Below are 22072 nucleotides of genomic sequence, written 5' to 3'. Positions count from 1 at the left end.
TTATTTCCAAACCCATTTCCTTTCTTGTCTTCTACTTCCAAATTATGCCCTCATACTATGGTGGTGCATCTACTTCCAAGAACAAATTGAAGATCATTAAACTTTGTTTTGCTGCACTACAGATAGAGAACTGCTGATTATTAATGTGATTATTTAAAACAATGACCATTGGAAAAATATCAATATGAACAAAGAAGAGAATGGCTGTAACCAATTCCACAGTTTCTAAGCCAAATGTGCTTTCTAATTTATTTCCACACCTTCCCACCATTTCCCCCCTCACCATTTTAGTATGGGATTTTAATTAGGACTTGGACTACAACTTGCTGTATTGGGATAACCCGACAAGCATTCATCTGGTACCACTCTCCACCAGCAATAGTGATAGTGTGATAGGCAGACCACCCAGCCCCAGATGGACTATGTGGAAGGACATTCTAGCAGTGGGAACAGTATCTGCAAACTCATGTCCTGGAATGAGCTAGACATAAAAACTTTGTGGTTTAGATTCCAAGGAATTTTCTTTAATTGAAAGATTTGGTGACTTAGAAGGTTGACAATCTCTGGACTAAACCATTCCTCCCACCTCCTTGGCATTTCACTTTCCAGGGGCGCAGTTCAGGGTGCAGATTTACACATAAATTTTCTTTATTGAATCCCACAGGAGCGGACAGGCCCACGATTCTCTTATTTAAATCTCACATCATCTTAGGTGCCTGTTATCATTGCCTATTTACAGAGAAGTCACCAAATGACCTGCCCATAGGCTCACAAATAGGAAATGACCCACGGAGGATGTTACATCCACATCCCATTTGGACAGTGCCTAGCTGGGCATTTTTAGGGGTCTGGATGAAGAAGACCTTTCTTCCAATTTCAGAACAGCCTGCTGGCCCAGCTTCTGAGGTAACTACATTTTTAATAAGGAGAAGCCTTTAACCACAAGGGTGACAATTACCCATGATGTTAATAGGAAGCAATGGCATAAGAAGGGGTTTGGGTTTTAGGGAGTTCCTCCAGTCCCTTGGCTCTGGAGCCTGGCACACAGTAGGAACTCTTTTAGTAGAACCAGAGGAGGAACCACCATTCTCCCCTCATGCACGTGTCTTCTCTCATCTCTGGGATTCAAAGTCCAGTGTGGGCAGGGTCCCGCTTGTGCCTGGGCCCGGACGTTGCCGGGCAGTTGGGTGGACTTTGGGAAATGTTTGTTGATTAACGGATAAGTGGATGGATGGTGGGGCGGGGGCTTCTGACGAAGGCCATGCCTAGCCCTGGACTCTTCGCAGGGGTTACCGGGCGGCCTCGCCGTCCTGGCTCCCCGTGGTGGCCATTCCGTCCTCCTGGGTGGCCTCCACTTCTTCCCACCAGTCTGGAGGGAGGGGCCGCGCAGTCCCCGGGGGCCAGGTCTCCAGAGCCCGTGTCCACTGTCCTCTGCGGGGTTGGGGGTCGGGACCTGGTCCGGCCGAGCCGGGCCGCGGTCCTTCCCCTCACCGGCCGCCGCAGCCCTCTACCTGCCTGGCAGCCGCCCCTTCGCAGCCCCGGCCAGCACGCCCGGAGGCCACCTGGCCCTCCAGCGCGGGGCCCCGGAGCCGGCCGGGCTGGCGGGCGGACCCGGCGCGGCTCGGCCGGGGGACCGGTCCCCGGGGCGCGGCCGGGCCGCCGCCCCCGCCCCCCCCGCCCCGGGGGCCGGGCCGGGCTCCCGGGGGGCGGGGACTCGCCCAGTGGCAGCAGCGTCCGGGCCGGCGGCGGGCGCGGGGCGGCTTCCTGCAGGCGGCGCCGGGGCGAGTCGTTGCCGGCTGCAGCCTCCGCCGCCGGGTCGCGGGGGCCGCGTCGCTCGGGCCGCGTCCGTGCTCCCGGGCGCGCTGCGCGGCCGTCGCTGCTGCCCGCGCTCGTGCCGCCGCCGCCGCCGCCGCCGCTGCCGGTTACGCCAGCCCCGCCGCCGCCCGCTCCGATTCTGCGCATAGGCAGCCCCCAAGCCTGTCATTCTGCAAAAACACAGTTTACTCAACACACCACACACTCGCACACACACGCGCGCACACACGCGCACACTGGCCCCCGCGCGCACACGCACGGAGGGCGCGAGCGAGCAGACGCGCACACCCGGCGAGCCAAGTTCCGCAGCCTGGCATGGCTTCTGGGGACCTTTACGAGGTACGGGGACGCGGGGCGCGGGTCGGCCCCAGCCCGCGGGCGGCGGCGGGCGGCGGGGCCGGGCCGGGCCGGGCACGAGCGGAGTTGCCGAGCCCGCGGCGGCGGCGGCGGAGGGTGGCGGGGGCCGGGCGCGCCGCCCGCCCGCCGCCCGCCGCCTCCCGCGGCGCCGGCGCCCGCCGCCTTTCTCTTTCTCTCGCACACACTCTTACTCCATCTACTTTGCGGCCTTGGAGGGGAAGGAGGAAGCCGGGCGGCGCCGGGCGGGGGAGGTAGCGGTCCCGGGGAGGTGTCTCGCCCGACGAGCCGCCCCGAGTGCAGAAAGTACAGGTAAAGTCGGCGCCGGACGTGCCGGGAATGCGGGGGCCGCGCCGCGGCCGGCGGGGGTGCGGGGCTGGGGTGCGCGGCCGGGCCGGGGGCGCGGAGGCCGGGGGGCGGGCGGCCGAGCGGAGCCCGCGGGGCGCGGCGGGCCGAGGGCTGCGGACGGGGCGGCCGGCGGGGCTCGGGGGACGCCCGCTAAACCGTCCCCGGCCCCGCCCCTCCCCCCCACCTGCTGCCCCGCGGCGGGCTCCGACCCTCTGGGCTGGGGCGTGGGGGCGGCCCTTGCGGGTGTCGTTCTCGCCGGGGCCGAGAGGGGGCGCTGCGGAGGCCCTCGGTGGAAGGGAAGGGAACATGGAAGTCGGAGGTGGGTGGTAACACGTTGCCAGAGGACGAGGATGGGAGCCTTGCCCCCGCCACCCTCCGCCACCCTCAGCGGATACCACACTCCAGGTCCACGCAGGTGGTGGGCAGCCCTAGGTATTTTGAAATCGTTCCAGAGGGGTGAAGGCAGATAGTAGTCTGGCACCTTCAAACAAGATAGAAATACCCCTGGTACCCGTGACCTCTGGAGAGCTAGGGCTTAACCAGCCCTGGACTGCACACGTACCAGCTCTGGACGTGGACAAGTGGACCAAACAAGAAACCAGCAGCGCTCCCTGGAGCCAGAGAGGGGTTGGCTCCCGAGAGAAGGTTCTGGATAAAGAAGCCAACAGATGGGCCATCTTCAACCAAAAGGCCTGCTGATCCTGCAAGAAGCCAGCTCAAGGGTCACTCTAGACCTGGACTCCCCTGAACATAAGTCAGTTAACACCAGTTCTGAATTTCAAGACTTTTGGGTGAATTGAGACAAAAACCTAGAAGCAGTGGGATTCTCCTTCTGGCTAAGAGACTAGAGGGGGTGATTCACCCATGGTGAGCGCTTTCTTCTGGGTCTCACAGGTAGCTCAAACTTTATCAGATGGATTTGCTGGCTGGTGAGGGAGATGAATGGAAAATAGGCAAGTTAGCATCTTGGCCTCCTGTGTAACCAGGGCTTCGTGAGGCCCAGTCATGGATCACTAACCCATATGCAGCTAGGAGCAGCCTTAGCACTTATTGAATGATGTAAGTTGCCCTCTTGTCTGCCCTGTGGCATTCCTGATCCCTGTACTGGTAGAGAAGATGAAGTTGGATGGAAACTTGTTGAAGAACTTTGGCAGAGACAACCAATGGGACCATTAGAGCTCTTGGGTCTCTTTCAAGATGGCAGAGCCATTTCCAGAAACTCAAATTGAATCACAGTGAAATGGAAATTTTGAACTTCCTGTAGTATAACCAGCCCCACCAGGACCTTGGCTAAAAGGAGATGTTCAGGGGCAAAACTAATCTTGTTGAGATCATGGAGTTTTTCTGTCCATTGTTGCCCAATGTGTTAGAGCTGCTGACCTTGCCCAGGTAAAAGTTGCATGGCGGAGGCTTTAAGAGGACCTATCATCACCAGCCATCAGTGTTTCCCCATTTAAAATTTGGAACTTACAAACCTTCTGGGGATAATTTCTTGCTTAATGTTCATCTGAAACTGCCCTCCTTAACGTTGGTAATTATAGTTGCCAGATGAGTCTGAAGAGGGGAATTTTCACAACGGCCTTGAACTATCTTAGCACCTCAAGAGTTCTTATTGAAGTTCAATAAGCAGACAATAATAATAATTACTTCTGTGATAGTAGGTAATTGTACTAGTTGTAAAATGGTTTTCCTGTGGCTGATTATTTGCATAGTCATTACTAAAAGGGCTAAATTGCATTATGAGAATATAACCAATGTCAACATTTTAATAGTCTGTGTCTACATTATATAACATATACTGAGGAATTTAATTTGTTGTTCAAATTTAACTTTAAAAACAATTAAGAACTGCTAAGTGTACATAGACTTCTAACTGTAACATTGTTGTATGCATAAAAATAGGATATTGATTAAGAAAAAATCTTGGAATACCTAGTATAATGACTGATCTTGAAAGGAAAAAACCAGATCTCATTCTAAATTATGCTGTTACTTTAATTAACTGTTATACTTGAATGTACATAAAGTGGCTTCTCATAACCTTTAACCAATAAACTGCATTTTGAGTGGACTCGGAATGACTGCCTTTGTCATTAACATATTTTACCTTTGTGCTGACACTATTTTTGACCCTTTATGGTGAAGATGTGATTTCTGAATTTCAAGACTTGTAGAGTCTTCATCTTCTCTTTGGTGTTTCAGACAATTCAATTGTACAGAGCAAATGTTCCTCAAAGAGCACTTTTTTTTTTTTTAAGACATAGGTACTGAGTTTAAAGACATCAAAAGAAGAAAATTTTGTGTATGTAATGGCACTGTTGAGTGATCTTGAAGGAAGACAGAATCGCGCTCAGGTCCCTCAATTTTGGATCTTGATAGATGGTTCTGCCTTGTTTCTCCTATAATAGAGTCCTCCTCCTCTTCCAGTACATTGTAGCCATCACCTACATGAAGGTGTTTTTAAATATCGATTAACGCCATGGAGTCAGACATAGGCCTAGTTGTAAAGCGAGTTCCTTTTTCAGATGCCCTGGCCTACATCTTGCTGAATGTAGGGATCGTAAGTGGCAGCCCAGGGGCCAGGTCTAGGCTCTGTGTGTGTGTGTGTGTGTGTGTGTGTGTGTTGTGCGCGCTTGTGTGCGTACCTTGCCTCACTGTGGATAAGAAAACTGAACTTCATAATTTTCAGATGGTGTTCTAGATTGTCATGACCTCTAATGACAGTTAGAGACAGTTTGTCACTGTCTCTAATGCTCTGTAACCGTGTACTTCTTCACGCTTACATTTTTAATCTGGCTCCAGTGGGCATTAGAGTCTACAACCCCAGGATTCTGGTCAGTTGTTTACTAAGGTATTTGGGTATCAGGAAGACATCATCAGTAGAATAGGAAACCCAGATTTGTCATCTGTGGGTCCCCAGCTCCTTCACATTAAGTTCTTCATTGACTGAATCCTTGAGCACAAGTCTGATTTAAGTATAAATAAAACACTTTAGGTGGTCTTTTGAGTATCATCCTCTGTTTTCTTCACGTCTCTTGCTCATAGTCTCTTGAAACCATGTGTAGGGTGGCTCAACTCTCTCTCCGGGAGGAAGTGTGTCTCGCTTCTTACCAGAGAAGCAGGCTGGTGTCTTCTTCCAGAGAAGAAGGATGCTGCGCATTTAAGCTTCAGCCACGTGGCTTTCCCTGGTGTTGGTAGTCGGACACTGGAGGAGGGCTCCACTTTGTAGGCAAAGGTGCTGGAAGAGAAAGCTGTAGGTCCTTGGAAGAGGGCAGCACTGGCCAGGTTGAAGTTTACAGAAATGGGCCTGATGGTTCTTTTTGTGTCAACTTTCCAAAGTTCCAACTTAAAAGGATGAGATGCTTCTAAGATGTGCAGTCTTTCTTTCTTTTGGGATTGATGTGCATCCTTATCACTAGGTGTATACAGAGAGCTCCACGTGCCTGTGTGTAGTTATGTGTGTGATTGTGTAACGTCAATGATAAAATACTTTCATTTCATTCCAAATAAAGTCAATAACAATGGAATCGTTTGAGTTTTGTTGGAAAGAATTTACTTCAGTTAAAAATGGACTCCACAGTGATGAGCACAGGCACCTCCACTCTGGAGCTATATATGCACCTTGCGCACTAGAACCACATGCTAAAAATAACAGAGCTTATGGGAGAAGCAGCCCTGAAGCAGACTGCAACCTGTAACCAGAACACTGAGAACCAAGGCAAGCCTAATACAAATGCAGGGCCGTGGGCCTCGGCTGGCTGGTGCGTGCCCCACCCGGCAGTCCTTCACGGCGGCACACACTGAGCTTGTGTCCCTTCTCTGGAGGACATTCGCTTCTCATAAAGACTATTCCATCAAATCCATTCTGGTCCAGGACGCAGCTTTCTTCACTCAGCTGTGTGGGGAGAGATGGTTTGTGGCTTCTTCCTCTGCTCTTGCAGCTTGGCCATGCAGGTTAACATAGTGGCAAGCCCTCTCAAAGTCACCAAATCAGCCACCACTCACGTTAAAGGAAGGCACTGAGTGCATCGCCCTTTGCTTCTAGGGCCTTCATCTGTTGTTAAGTCTTCTCCTGTGAGAGTGGTCGCCAGTGATGGCTTCAAAATTTCAACCAGCTAGGAAGAATCACACTTGAACCAATAGGCTAGTGTCATTCCACTGGTGTCACGTCCCCTATTTACCAGTCGCATTTAAGAAGATTCCTGTCAAAAAAACAAAAAACAAAAACAAAAAACAAAAAAACATGTACTAGCAGAACAGTGTGGGACCCAACTTCTTGAATCCCTGCACGAGTATTTGAGGAGTTGAATTGATTCTTTGGCACATAGTAGGTGCCTGATGAATATGGAGTGGGTATGTGGGTCTCCTTTTGAAAATTATTTTAAATGATCTCCAATGGGTTTGCGTTGGTTTAAGGGAGGGAGCATCCTTGAGAAGGTGATGGCTGTGAAGACGTTGACCTAGGATCTGAGCATGATCAGATTTGCAGGATTAATTGAGAATATCTGAGATCTTTTCAGTTTTGAAAAGCAATGTATATTTATTGTTATATCTTTTAAAAATAGAAGTAAAAAGTTATAATACCTAAGGTAACTGTTATTAAGCATTTAGTATATAATTGTGTTCAGTATTAATGTGATAGCTAAATTAAGTAAAATGTTAGTTTTTTGGTGTAGATACAAAGGAAGAGTGTAATTGTTTACCGTACATATTTTATGTAATAATAAAAACCAAATTGGAAAATAGGGCACATGCTATTTATAACTCGTTTTATTTTCACTTAAATCACTTAAATATACTCTGTATGTGTGTGTGTGTGTATGAGAGAGAGAGATACATACATACATACATACATATACATACATACATACTGGGGATTGAACCCAGGGATGGTTTACCACTGAACTCCATCCCTAACCCTTTTGATTTTTTATTTCAAGACAGGGTCTTGCTGAGTTGCTGAGGTTCTCACTCAGTTGCCTGGACTGGCCTCAATCTTGGGATCCTCCTGCCTCAGCCTCTGAGTCAGTGGCATTACAGGATTCTTAACCTGCCATTAAAAATCAAGCCACTATGCTTGGCTTGATTTTTTTAATGGCAGGTTAATTTTCTCTTGAATGTGCCATTTTTTTCTGTAACTAATCCCCTGTTGGACACCTGGATTATTTTCATTTGTAAACCACTGTCAGTTTTACTGTTATGAACATCCATAAACCTTATAATCTGTAGGCATATCTTACTCTTTTCCTCAGGCTAAATACTGAGAAATCATTAGTTTGAAAAATGTGAACATTTTAAACACTGTTGATACAAATTCTAGACTGCCTTCAGAAATTGACGGTAGTTTATTGGAGAAGACCAGAAGTGGGGTGACTGGCTGATACTGTGTGCAGCAGTTGAACCGAGATGATGGTGGCTTGAATGAAGGGGAGTGGCAGCAGGGGTGGAGAGAAGTGGGTGGGATTGAAAGACTCAAAAAGAATCAGCGCGTTTGGGATCTCAGACAGGATCATGTTTGGCAGCATAAAATAGAAAACATAAAGAACAGTGCTTAACCAAGATTTGTTCTTTTGTATGAAATAACGTTTGGAGTTGGGCAGTCCTGGATTGCTGTGATACTCTTTGAAGTTTCATCTCTTCTGTCATCTTCAGCTGTGACTTCTGTCCTCAAGGTCATGTCAGGGGCCAAGGTGGCCTTGGAGCTCTAGATGGAAGGGCTAAAGTGGTCTCTCCACAGACAGCCTGTGCAGGTTCCCCAGGGTCCTCGCACCTCCTTTCCTGAACTCGATCACGTGGTTGCCCTCAAGCCTAGCTGCAAAGGAGGCTGAATACAAGTGTCATTTTCCGCTGTTCTTGAATCAAGCTTTGCTGATCCTGTGTGGGATTGAGGGGAGGCGGGACTTGAGGGGTGGCTTCCAGCTTCCTGTGTTAGTTCTTGGGATGGCTGGCAGCTCCAGGGAGGAGGCAGCATTTGGGGCAAGTGCAGAGGCAGCCGGAAGGGCAGTGAATCAGGAGAGCGGGTGGGACTTCAGGTTCAGACTTCAGAACAGTGGGCCCCGGGAGCCAGAGCTCAGGAGCAGGATGGAGCATGGAGACAGCGGCTGGGAACCCTGGCGACACAGGTCCAGCTGGAACCAAAGAGCAGAGTGTAGATGTCAGGGGGGTTTGGTGATGGGGAAAGTGGACATTTTAGAGATGGGGAAGAGAAAGAAGATCAAAGGACTAACATGAACAATAGAAGAAAAACCAAGGGTGTGGCTGTCACGGAAATCTTCTGTCGCATCCTGACTGGGCTGTAAAAAGCCATGGTTTCCTGAGAAGCCTTGAGGTCTATCCCTTTTTGTGTCCCAGTTTCTCTTCTGAAGGGCACTGCTTTGTTCCCTCTTCAGTCCAGTTGACTCCAGCACTGCCAGAATTCCCCACTGTGGCGCTGTCACCCATTGCTTTAGAGGTGACTTGGGAGCTGTCGACATGGAAAAAGATGAGGTGGTCGAAGTGACCTTGGACCTAATAACCAGCAGGTCCTTGGTGAGCCCTGGGAGGCAGCTATGCCGCTGCTGTGTTCTTGGGCCTGGGAGGGTGTGGCGGCAGCCTGATGAGGACAGGGGAAGGTGGATGTAGACACCTATGGGCAGTGCTTTCCGGTCTCAGGTGTGGTGGTGAGGAGAGAGGAAAGGTGTTAACCAGGTGCTCAGGGGTCGGCCACCTCACCTGGGTTCTACATGTGCTCTGCTGCTTGAGAGCTTGAATGCTTAAAGATGGGGGTGGAGACGTTGGGTTACTGGACCTCAGTTCTTAGACGTGATTTTCCATAAGCCCTAGGGCCCTTCTGCTCACCTCCGATGTCGGGTCTGAGGTCTCCACTAATTTTAACTGGAGAAAAGAAGCAGAATGTGTAGTCCCACAGAACCTTTCTAAATAAAATTTGCTCAAGGAAGAGTTCTTTCTGGGTTGAGGATGAGGAGACAGAATTCTGCATGAGGCTGTCATCGAGGTAGCATGGATCCGAGGGGAGGAGCAGAGTCAGCAGACCGTGATGGCTGTTGGTGAGCCAGTGTGGCCGTCAGGTTTAGGTGTCCGCAGGGCTGGCTCCGGCCTCCCATCTCCAGTTCTTTGGTCAAACACTCATCCGGGCATTGCTGTGAGGTTTCTGTAATGTGGTTTAAGTCCTTAATCAGTTGACTTTAAGGGAGGTCATCTAGATAATCTCCGTGGCCCTGGATCAGTCAGCTGCAAGGCCCCCAAGAGGCTTTCCAGAAAAACAAGAAATTCCACCCATGGACAGCACCCGAGGCCAGGCCCAAGTTCCAGCCTGCCCTCCCCATAGCCTCCTGTCCAGAACAGCCTCCTGCTCTAACATATATTAGAACAGGCTTGCTGTTCCTTCAGCAAGTCCCTTCATGTGTGGAGGCCAGGGCTCTGCCTCTCCCCCACACGTCACCTCTGGTAGCAGTGTGTGCTGGATGAGCTTGTCATCATCAGGACCTTGGTGGCCATGACTGTGAAGCAGAGGCTGTCCTCCTGACTCGTGGATCACTTCACTAAGTGCCTTGCTTCTCAGTAGCCCCTGCTGTCTGGTTTGTGCGTATGAAGAGGAGCAAGCCGAGGGCCCCGAGCTCTGGGCGACAACCAGTGTCCAGGGACTCTCAGGCCCGGGTGTGCTCGCACGCTGGAACCGCTCAGGCAGCCATGTGTGCTGCTGGCTCCAAGGCAGGCCTGTCCTGGGTCCGAAGTTCTCCCTCGCTGAGTCAGCGGCGAGCTCCGAGGCAGGTGAGTGGGAGGTCCTGATGTGCCACGCTCCTGTGGCCAGTACCTTAGCCAGTGGGTAGGAGCTGCTGCCTCTGCAGGTCACCCTCTCCAGGGGAAGGCCAGCCATTGATCATGGACCCTTAAAAAGCCAAAGAGGCCTCGAGGTTTGTCATTTCCTGGTTTCTCTTAAGGTGGCTGCTGTTCCCCAACCCTCTTGACTCCCAGAGTCTTCTGGTGTTGACCTGTTACCGTGCTGCTTTATATAAGTGACTTAGGAGGCTTCAGGGACTCATCTGTGGGACAGGGGCTTTGCCGGGCCAGGAATGCCCCCATCTGAGGAAGGGGATCTGCCTTATTCTCAAATTCTTGATCAGGGCATTTTCCTCCTTGATTTTCATTTTCTTGTCTTCTAGTCCAGTGTTTTAAAAATTATGTCTCGAGGGTCTCACTGACAAACTGTGGAGCTGGATTTGGATTTTATTTAAAAATAGCCATTTGTTCAATAATTCACCTATCAAGTGTTTGTTGTATGTTTACTACGTGCCTAGAACTCTGCTTGGTGCTGGGACTTTGGCCATGAATGCCTTTTAAGCTATCATTTAAAAATGTAGTAATTAAAAACCCAACACCCACATATGTTCCGTACTGTATTTTTAACACTTTGGAGTTTTTCATATGTTAAAGGTGCAGCCAGGCCAACTCTTTTTTGTAAGCAGGCCCAAGAATACAGCTTTTTTCTGCACCCTGGACATATATTAGAACTTCTGATAAATGGCCTTTTTAGCAATATTGTAGGTCTGTGTGGTTCCTAAGAAACCTTCAGGCCTATCTCTGTCTGCTTGTGTAAAATTGTGGGAACCAATACAGTCATGCACTCAGATACCACTCAGGGTCCAGGCGGGTGGTGGTGAATGTTCTAGACCTTGCATGATTTTCAGTGTGCGATACAATGGATGTCCACACTTAGTATCTCATATTGTTGGGGTTTATTAAGAATTCTGAGTCCTTCTGCCCTGACTTAAATTGGAGAGAGTGAGTAGAAGCCACGTACAACCACTGTTCATGGCAAAGTCCAGGTCAGGTTTCTCATGTCCAAGCAAACCGATTTCAGGAAGAAGTTGACTTTTGTGGCTGTCACAGGATGGCAGCTGACATCCTTGGATTTCATTGAGAGTTTTTGTTCGTTAAAAGAGTATTTACTGCTCAGTTAACTCAGTGGTCAGAAAGTGTTGCCAGTTAAACTTAGAGTAGACGTCTGCACTAAGAAATGACCACAGGTGTCACGCATATAGTTCTGGGGAAAGTCTGGGTAGGGGAAATGGTTACACGGCGGAGCCCCCATCTCCTGCTAGACTCAGCTCTGTGGGAGGAGGAACCCACCTGGACTATTCATGGTTGTGTTCCCAGCTTGTGGCTCTTTGCAGGGCATATTTCATCCTTTCAAGAGACACTGAAGGAATGGTTGAAATCGTTGAAACCTGTGGTTCAGGCTGAAAGGAAGCAAAGAGACAGAAGTGAGAGGCGGAGACCAGGCGGAGACACAGGAGAGTTTATTTGTCAGAGATGACAAACAAAGGCCTTGTCTCCATAGACGGAGAGACGCAAAACAGGCTTGGGGCTTGGGACTCTTATGGGGCAGGCTCAGGGATTAGAGCGGGTGGGTCCTAATGGTGGTTAGGGGTGGGGTTGGTGTGAGGGAGTGGAGAGCCCTTCTCAGAAATGCCCTTGGGCGGGAAGGCCATGTTTTTCTTAAAATGGTGCCTGTCACTTAAGATGGCCGTCCAGGTGCTAGGCAGGGACCTCAGGCAGGGACCTGAAGCATTCACTGGCCGTCCCTTCAGTGAGCCTCCTGCACTGCTGCTGTGTGGCGCTGGTTCCTCCCTTTTCTGAGAAGAGCTCTTCGAGTTTTCCTGGAAATACAGGTTTCCCTTTTCCTTCCACTGGATCTTGTGTAGGTTTACTAGGTGATGCAAGTTCCTGAGAGCAACTGAAGCCCTCAGGCGCTGTTCCTCCTGTGGGTGGCCATGGGAGGCCAGTGGCCGTCCTTGGTTAACTTGCACATGTGTCAGCCCCTTTCACTCCCAGCAGTGGTTTCAGCCCTCTGCTCGGCCTCTGGGTGGACGCACACCATCCATTTAGGGTGGGTGGCCTGTGTGAGGTCCTTGCTAGGATCTGGGCTGCCATCTAAGTAACAGCCGCCATTTTCCTGCCCCAGGGCGTATTACCACTCCCTCAGACACCAGCCCCACCCTTAACCTGGAATTCTTTCCCACCCAAGGGCGTACCCACCCTGCCCTTAATCACCCACCTGAGGATCCACCTGGCTCTAATCCCTGAGCTCCCCCATAAAAGCCCAGAACTCAAGCCTTGTTGCCTCTCTCCCCTGTGGAGGGACCTGCCTTTATTTGCCAGCTCTGACAGACTCCCTTGTGTGTCTCTGCCTGGTCTCCATCTTTCACTTCTCGCTCTCCCGTCTCCCAGTTCCTCGCTTTCCTTTCGGCCTGGAGACAGACTGTGGAGTGGACACCCGAGGGCTTACTGAGGAATGTTCTCGTGAGATGGGCCTGTAAGGCCTTGAGGAAGGTGGGACTGGGCAGATGTGAAGCTCTCCCACAGTGAGGTTAAGAGTCTCCGCTGATCCTGTGGTCAGCTCTGAGCTGTGGTGGCCCTTCAGAAGTGTCCCCAGTCGAGGAGAGGGAACTGGGCCCTCCTATCCCCACATTAACCGGTCACTGCTGGTAGGCTGCTCACGGCAAGGGGCACATCTGTGAGCCTGTAGCAGCAGGATAGTCCTTGCAGCTGCGGGCACGGGTAATCGATGGAGTAGAGGGACCTGGGAGGAGTATCACCTCATATCACTCCTCTAGGTCTCCACCTGTTCTTGCCCTTAATGATGACAAACCGTGTGCTCAGGATCCCCTTCTGCTTTGGATCCCAGTGGACAGACATCTGTCACATTGGTCCCTCCCTGATGACATCCTTTGTCATTTGCCAGCCTCTTCGGGCAGCCTGAGTCTGAGTTTGGACACACTGGCCTTGTGCTGGGACGGTGCTTGCGATTCCCTCCACTGCCCGGGCAGCTCTGGCCTGGGATCTCCTGCAGGGAAGCCTCTGGAGGCTGGGCTCCTGCTGGTCTCCACCCCTTGTTCTTGGAGCATTTCTCTTGAGAGCTCCTGGAGCCTCAGGGGCCTTTGCATCTTTATCTCCTGCTGCCAGTTCCTTGACCTTGGCAGCTAAGACAGGAGAAATGGTTTGTCCCAGGTTTCCCTTGCTGTCCTGTTTAGTCACTGTAGGGACAGTTTCTAAGTTTTGACACTTGCCTGACTTTTTCTCCTGAGCTCCAGACCTATCCAATTCCACTGGGGCCTTTTAAACTAAAATATCCAAAGGTGAACTTAGGATCTTCCTCCTGGATTCCTGGCCTCCATCCCTGTTCCTGGGCCAGAGGCTGGCCTCCTTTGCTGAGCGCAGACACCTGTCTGTTCCTTTCATTCAGCAGCCCGAGTACTTCCTCCTCCTGAGACCCTCACCACTTCAGTCCAGGGGACTCTGAATGGAATAACTGTTGGGGTCTCGAGTGCTATCTCTGGGTCTGCTCCTGCCCACTCCAGTTTTTCTGCACATTCTACTCACAAGGGTCTTCCTCAGACCCTCACTTCGTCACGTCTCTTTCCTAATGAAAGAGCGTTAATTTCCGTGTAAGCTTTGTGATTTGAGTCTTGTCCCTCCATGCGTCCCCCATGTAGAGCATGCCTTCTGCCCAGAGAGCTGCGCGTAGCTCCTTGAGCTCGCCACACTCCTTCCTTTAATCCCACTCCAGGTGATGGACACTGTCCACCCCTGCCCCCTGCCCCTCCTCCCAGTGTCAGCTTGGATGTTGCGTTGGGCAAGGCTTCCTTCATTCTCCAAGCCTTTCTGCCCCTTCTTTAGGCTCCTACAGAGTCCCGCTCCTTGTGCTGACACTTGCTTGGCTTTACCGAAACACTGTCTTATTTTTGAAATCTCCCATTAGGTTGAGGGCTTTGAGTGGGGCTTGTGAATCGATCTGACTTGTTCCGTCTTTACACCTAAGCGTGGTGCGAGTTTCGAACCATAGTCTGTTTATGGAAGCATTGATATAGTCAGGTCTTTAAGTTACAGGAAAGTCAGAACTGTCTCAGATGTCTACAACCTGTTTGGTGGGATGTTTGAAGGCATTTAAAGTCTTTTAGTGTTTTTCAGTTCAGTGTGATTTTTACCAGTGGACATTGTTTTCCTATGAGCCAGACTCGTTGAAAACATCTAGCTTTGGGTAATCAGTGAAGTTTGTGCGGTACTGTATTAGGAGGATTGCAGGGTCTTGGCGGGATGAAGGTCCGGAGTGACTAACACCTCCAGCAGGTGATAAAGAACGAGACCAACGGTTGAGATGCGAAAACTGACTGTTGTCTTCACTGACGTCTGTGGGTCTACGTGAGACAGACAGCGTCTTCCTGGACTGTTCTGGAGAGCTGCTTTGGAAGTCTTGATGCTGTCATTGCTTTCTTGTGCAGATTTCTCAAAGGAGGTCAGCGAGGCCCAGAACGTCCTATGCCTCCTTGAATTCTTTTGGTGATGAAGAGTAGGGCTGGGACCTGCCTTCTCACCCGACTGCAATCACAGGCCTTGACATTGATGGGGAACATTTGATAACCTCAACTTTTCATGGAAATCCAGACTCATGTGGGGACTGTTGGAAGTCAGGTCACGTAGTGGGATTCAAAGCACCGTTTCTTTGAAGAATCCGTCTTCACATAGGCCACATTCTTCTAAGTGAAGGGCAGCCACACACACCAGCAGACAGAGCACGGTGATCATCAGTGTGGCACTGAGAAGAGGCACGTCTTGCTCTTCTCCAGGCTCTGTAAGACCACAGCCATGGGTGCCTGTTGTCTGTGGAGGGACGGCACAGGGAGTTCCCGTGGTCAGCACCGCCTTCAGCCCCGCTCCTCAGAACAGCTGGGCTCTGCCCACGCGGGTGGTGGTGATGGCAGAACCGGGGTCTGAGGCCTTCACTCAGGCCCCATTACTGGTTTGGAGGGCAGCTAGCTGGTGGCGTCCTTGGTGGGTACTTCTCCCGCGGGGCCCTTGCAGCATCCTGCTGGGCCTCTGCACCGTCCACGTCTTCCTCTTCACCGTGGCTGGCGTGGTGTTAGCATCCCTTCACCCCGGGATTGTCAGGGTGGTCATTTCAAACTTCCTGGTGACCGTGGCTGACTTGGTAAGGTGCTGTGGAAAGCTGGCTTCCCGTGGGTGAGGTGACCGAGTCCAGATCCTGGCAAACAGGTCTGCACTGTTTTTAAAATTGACTTTTAAAAATTACGTATAACATCAGGATGGATTTTAACATAATCACAAAAGCGTGGAACGTGATTTTCTCTAACTTGGTCCCCAGCACTCCTGCCGCCCCCCCTCCCTCTGCCTGCCCCTCCCTCTCCTGACCTTTCTGCAGTCTGTTTATAGTTGTTTTTTTCATTAATGTCTGTGGATGTACTTGGTGTTGGGATCCATTGTGCTGTATTCCCTGGCTCCTTCCTCCCCCTCCATCCCCTTCATCTTTTTTCTAGTCTATCTACTGATCCTTCTTCTATTTTGATGAAATGCCTTCTCCCTTTTTCCCTTTCTTTCCTTCCACACCTTGTTATGAATTAGCTTCTGCGTATCAGAGAAAACTTAATCTTTGACTTTTTGGGACTGGATTATTTCACTTAGCACAATGTTCTCCAGTTCCATCCATTTACCGCCATATGCCAGAATTCTTCTTTCTGACTGAGTAATACTCCATTGTGTATATATACCACAGTTTTTTTTATCCTTCATTGTTAATGTTTGAATAAGTAGAAGCATTTACATCTTAAATTCTTAAATTCAAAGAACTGCAAAGAGATGTGTGTTTTTGCCACCTGCAGGACAAGCTGTCATGCACTGTTTTAGTCAGCTTTTTCACTGCTGTGATCAAAAGACCTGACAAGAACAACTTTAGAGGGGAAAGATGAACTTGGGGCTCACAGTTTCAGAGGTCTCAGTGCATACACAGCCGACTGCCTTCCTGGGGGCCTGAGGGAGGCCGAGCATCACGGTGGAAGTGTGTGGTGGAGCAAGGTGACTAGAAGCGTAGCCACAGGAAGCACTGTGAGTGCTCCTCACCAGGGCAGATGCATGCCCCAGGGCACGCCCCCTAGTGGCCCAGCCCACCATGCGTGCCTTCAGTCCTAGCACTGGTGGGGCTAAGGCTCTCCCAACCCCGTCCTGTACTGACAGTGGTTTGTGGGTGTGTTCTGGAAGGAGCAGCCTGAGTTGTGAGTTGTCATAGATGTGAGGTGACAGACACACGGGCAATGTCCTTCTTTCTCGGAGGTTTCCCACCGAGTTGTCCAGGTGGGGTGGCATTTCTCCTTAGAGGTCAGATTATCTTTCATGCCCTCTTGTGACTCCTGACAGCACACACGTCCCTCTCACTAGATGGCCCAGTGCCTCCATCTCGGCCTGGTGCTAGCTGTTGGGAAGCGCTGGGTCCAGTGAGCTGAAGTGGCCTTGTCAGTTGGTGTCTGTGGGGCCGTGAATTGAGTCACCAGGATCTTCACTTTCGTTGACCATCGCCACTCCAGGGCATTCCTTTACAAGGGTCTTTCTTTTTTTTTAAATAACGATTGCACACATTTGTGGTGTACGGTGTGTGTTATACACCCGTGGTAGGGTGATCAAATCAGAGGGATTAGCATATCTGTCACCTCAGAGGTTTATTCTTTCTTTGTGGTGAGAATACTTGAAATCGTGACTCTTGGCTGTTTTGAAACGTGCAGTGCATTATGATTGGCTCTGGTCTGCCGTCCAGAGGAGCACAGAAGTCTTTCCTCCATGTTAACTCGGTGCCCACTGGTCAGCATCCCTGTTTCCTGCCCGCTGCCCTGGCTGGCCCCTGAGAGCCAGCATTCTACCCTCCACTTCCAAGAGCTGTGCTTTTTTAGGTTCCATGCGTGAGTGAGCACATGTGGGAATTTGTTCTTCTGTGCCTGGCTTATTTACTTCACAGTACCTTCGAGGTTCTTTCACCATTCACACACTTTCTAGTTTATTTATTTATTTATTTATTCTTTGCTGAACAGTATTCCGTTGTGTATGTGTACCTCATTTTATAAGACCCGTTTATCCATTGATGGACACCTAGGCGGTTTCTGTATCTTGCTGTTGTGAGTGGAGCTGCAGTGAGCGAGGGAGTGTGGGCAGCCTCCCCTTTTGCCCACTGCTTTCCGTTCCTTTGGGTGCAGCCGGTAGCAGGTACCCAGCAGTGGGACTGATGGATCAAATCGTACTTTTATTTTCGGTTTTTAGAGGACTCTTGTCCTATTTTCCATAATGGCCGTACTAATATACAATACCACCAGTGGTGTATAAGGGCCCCCTTTTCTCATATTCTCACCAACACTTTCATCTTTCTAATAATAGCCAATCTGACAGGTGTGAGATGACAACTCACTGTAGTTTTGATTTGCATTTTCTGATGGTTGCCTATAGTAGCTTTTTCCCCCCCAAAGCTGTAATAATTAAAACTGCATGGTATTGGCATAAAAACACAGTGACAAGGGAAGGAATAGGATAGACAGCCCAGAAATAAACTCACATATCTTCAGTCGATTAGTTTTTGACAAAGGTGCCAAGAACACACATTAGGGAAAGGACAGTCTCTTCAATAAGTGGTGTTGGGAAAACTGGATATCCACATGCAGATGAGCGGAAATGGGCCCTTTCCTTATCACTAATACAAGAATCAACTCTAAAGGGATTGAACACTTAAGACCTAAAACTATGAAAGTACTAGAAGAAAACGGGAGGCACTCCGTGACATCGTCAGCCCGAGAGTTCTTGGCTACGGCTCCAAGAGCACAAGCAACAAAATCAAAATAGGAAAATGGATGGCATCAAACTAAACAGCTTCTGTATAACAGGAAACAGAGGCGGAAGAGACACCTGACCTGCAGATTTGGAGAAAATATTTGCAAATCATTTGTAGAAAAGGGGCTAATAGCCAAGACATACAGGGAACTCAAACTATTCAGTATCAAATAACCCTTAAAGATGGGCAAAGGACTGACTAGACACCTCTCTGAAGTAGGTGCACAAGTAAGTGGACAGCTGGATCTTTTGCCACCTTCTGTTCCCACAGTGTATCCAAAGTGATTGTGTGAGAAGGTAATTCTGAAAATGTCTTCCGTGGCCTCGTGGCTCTGGGGCAAAAGCCCCGATTCTTATAAGGATGGGCTGTGGCTTGGCCCCCAGGCTTGCCCACCACCCTCCTTTGCCTGCTCACCGACTCTTTCAGTTCATCTAAACCTCCTTTGCTTCATGACCTTGCTCATGCTGTTTCTTTGGACTTGCCTGATCCCTCTCTCTCTTGAGCTCTGGGCTTCTCTGACCTCCCAGGCCAGGTTGGCCCTTGCTCTGCACTCCCTGAGCTTCCCGGGCTTCTCCACAGCCCGTTCCCCTCAGTCAGTGGCTCCAGTGCTTATTTCAGGACTGTCTTCTGAAAGGCAGAGCCAGCTCTGCCTCGGCCGGTGCAGTGCCCCTGCACCTAGAACATAAGACGTGCTCGTGAAAATCCCTCCAGATTCCAGAAAGCTCTGGACCACCACGTTTGGGCTGTTTTCTTCCAGATTCAAAATCACTGTCTCTTTTCCTCCCACTCTGCTCTTGATGTGCTTCTCAACCCTGTACCCTACTGGTTGTTGTCTGGTTACTCTCAAGTCTGTCAATGCCATTTTTAAATGTATGACCTAGAAGAATTCTAGGTTCATCAGCAGAGGTCACATCTCATAATTTGTGTGCTGAATTTTTAATTAATTGAGTCTTAGGAAAACCTGAAATGTAGAATAAATATTAAAAAAAATAACATGAAGTAAAAACCATTGTTTTAAAACTTCTGCACAGTGGGTAAAGTGGTACCCAGAGGAACATTCATAACCTTAAGTCAGAAGCAAAAAAGAATGAATTCAGTTCATCTCAAAAAGTCAGAAAAAGGATAGCAAAATGAAAAGACATTATAAAGAAAAAAATAATGTAAAGAGAAGCAAAAACAGTAGTAAAGTAGAAAAGAAAAATAAAATTACATATATTAAAGATTATACTTACATTTTTGGTGCCAGTTTTATTTATATGTATATGCACTTACTATATCTATCTATTTATTCATTTATTTTTTAAGTTGTTGATTGACCTTTATTTATTTACTTACATGTGGGACTGAGGATCAAACCCAGTGCCTCGTACGTGCTTGGCGAGCGCTCTACTGCTGAGCCACAACCCCAGCCCTACTTACTATATTTATAAATTGTGGAAAAATGTAAATATAAAATTTTTATTTTTAATGGTTTATTTTTTTAGAAGATACCGGGCATTGAATCCAGGAACATTCTACCACTGGGCTATATTCCCACCCCTTTTTATTGTTTCCTTTTGAAATGGGGTCTCACTGAGTTGCGCCGGCTGGACTTGGATTTGTGATCCTCCTGGAAAGCTGGGATCAGAGGCATGTGCCACCACACCTGACTTATTTTAACCATTTTAAAGTGTAGAGTTGAGTGGCATTTAGTACTCTCACAGTGTTGTATAACTGATTACTACAGTGCTTCAACATCCCAAGTGGAAACCACTGTAAGTAGTCACTTGCCATTTCCTCTGGCAGTCACTCATCTGCTTTCTGTCTTCATGAATTTGCCTATTTGGGGTATTTCATATAATGGATTAAACAATATATGGCGATTTATTAAACAGAATTTGGCAATTTTATATTTGGCCTCTTCTTGTTCTTAGCATAATAATGCTTTCAAGGTTAATCTTGTTGGAACATATAATCAGAACTTCTTTCCTTTTTATAGCTGAATAGTATACCATCGTATTATGTATATACAATGTTTTGTTTTTCCATGCATCTGTTGATGACACTTGGATTGTTATACCTTTTAGTTATTCTGAATGTGGTTATGAATAATTCTGCTATGCACATTGGCTTGCAAGTGTCCATTTAAGTTCCTATTTTCAGTTCTTTTGGGTATATAGCTAGGAGTGGATTTGCTGGGCTATATTCTAATTTTACAGGGAACTTTTTGAGAACTGCCAAATTGTTTTCCACAGGATCTATACTATTTTACGTTCTTACTGGCCTTAGACAAGGAATGTAGTTTGTCTAAATTCTCTCCAGCATTTGTTATTTTGTTTATTATTGTTCATAACCATTATGGTAGTTGTGAAAGGGTATCTCCTTGTGATTTTGATTTGCATCTTCTTGAATGACTGATGATGTGTTTAGTAGCTATTTGTATATTTTTTTAGGAGGAATGTCTGTTCAAGTCCCTTGTCAATTTTTGAATTGGGTTGTTTATCCTTTTGTTATTGAGTTATAGAATTTTAAAAATATACATATTCTGGATATTAAACCCTTATCATATATGTGACCTGAAAATATTTTTCCCATTCTATCTGTTATCTTTTTACTCTCTTGATAGTGTACTTTGATGCACAAAAATTATAATTTTATTGTTGTTCGATGAGTATTTTTGGTATTTATATGTATTTTTTGTTTCCAGTGCTTTTGGTGTCATATTTAAATGACACCAAATACCAGCATGGTATTAGAACTCTAATACTATGTTAAAGAGAAGTGGGGAAAGTGGGCATTGTTGATCTTAGAAGAAATGCTCAGGCTTTCACCACTGAATATGATATTAGCTGTGGGTCTGCCATAATTCCCCTTATCATGTTGAGAGTTTATTTTTTTGATCTTTTTAAAAATCACGAAACAGCATTGGACTCTGTCAGATGCCTTTTCTGAGTCAATGGAGATGATTATTGTTGTTTTCCTATATTCTATTAACGTGGTAATATTGCAGTTATTTATATTCACATTGCAGTTATTTATGTTCGTGTGTTGAACTATCCTTGCATTCCTGGGAAAAATCTCAGTTGGCATAGTGTAGGATCCTTTTAACATGCTGCTGGATTTGGTTTGCTAGTGTTTTGTTGAGGGTTTTGAACTTGTATTCTCAGAGATATTGGATTGGAGTTTTCTTTTCTTCTGGTGTCTTTGGCTTTGGTGTTAGACTGGTGCTTGCCTCATAAAATATATTTGAAAATGTATTCTCCTCTTTAATTTTTCAGAAGGGTTTAAAAAATTAAAGAGGAGAATTAACACCAATCCTGTGTTAATTGGTGTTAATTGTTCTTTAATTGTTTGGTAGAATTTACTGGTGAAGCTGTCTGAGTCCAGGCCTTCTCTTTGTTGGGAGGTTTTAATTACTGATTCAACCTCTGAACATGTTATAAGTGTATTGCATTTTCTGCTTATTCGGAGTCAGTTTTGGTAATTTGGTACTGTTACAGAATTTTGCTGTTCACGTGGGCCAATTTTTTGGTGTACAGTTGTTCATAGTATTTTCTTATGATCTTTTTCCCAGGATATAATAATTTATTATTTGCTTGGATTTTCAGACATATTTACTGATAGTTATCTGATAACTCATTGATCTATTTTTTATATTTAAAAATTTTTTATTTTGTTCTTTTTAGATTACATGACAGTAGAGTGTATTTTAGCGTATTATACAGACATGGAGTATAACTTATTCTAATTAGGATCCTATTCTTTTGGTTGTCTATGATGCAGAGTAACCCTGGTTATGAATTCAAATACAAGACTAGGAAAGTTATGTCCGATTCATTCCATTGTTCTTCCTATTCTCCTCCTGCTTCTCCCTTCCCTTTGTTCCCCTTTGTCTAATCCAACAGACTTCTATCC

General features: G+C 47.9%; 1 protein-coding gene across 1 annotated transcript in view; it reads left to right on the top strand.

Annotated features, from left to right (window-relative positions):
• Positions 1-1911: 1911 nt before the first annotated feature.
• Cdyl2 (chromodomain Y like 2) overlaps positions 1912-22072 on the top strand; it is a 162483-nt gene continuing 142322 nt past the window's right edge. The window contains exon 1 of the mRNA XM_046434719.2: positions 1912-2154. Coding sequence (XP_046290675.1) covers positions 2131-2154 — 24 coding nt within the window. The 5' untranslated portion in view covers positions 1912-2130. The remainder of the gene's footprint in view (positions 2155-22072) is intronic.

The sequence above is a fragment of the Marmota monax genome, unplaced genomic scaffold (assembly GCF_021218885.2).
Source record: "Marmota monax isolate L192 unplaced genomic scaffold, Marmota_monax_Labrador192_F-V1.1 WCK01_AAM20220418_F8-fsc00024, whole genome shotgun sequence".
In the NCBI taxonomy this organism is placed as follows: domain Eukaryota; kingdom Metazoa; phylum Chordata; class Mammalia; order Rodentia; family Sciuridae; genus Marmota; species Marmota monax.
Note: the sequence above shows the minus strand (reverse complement) of the source record. Positions and strands in the feature narration are given on the sequence as shown.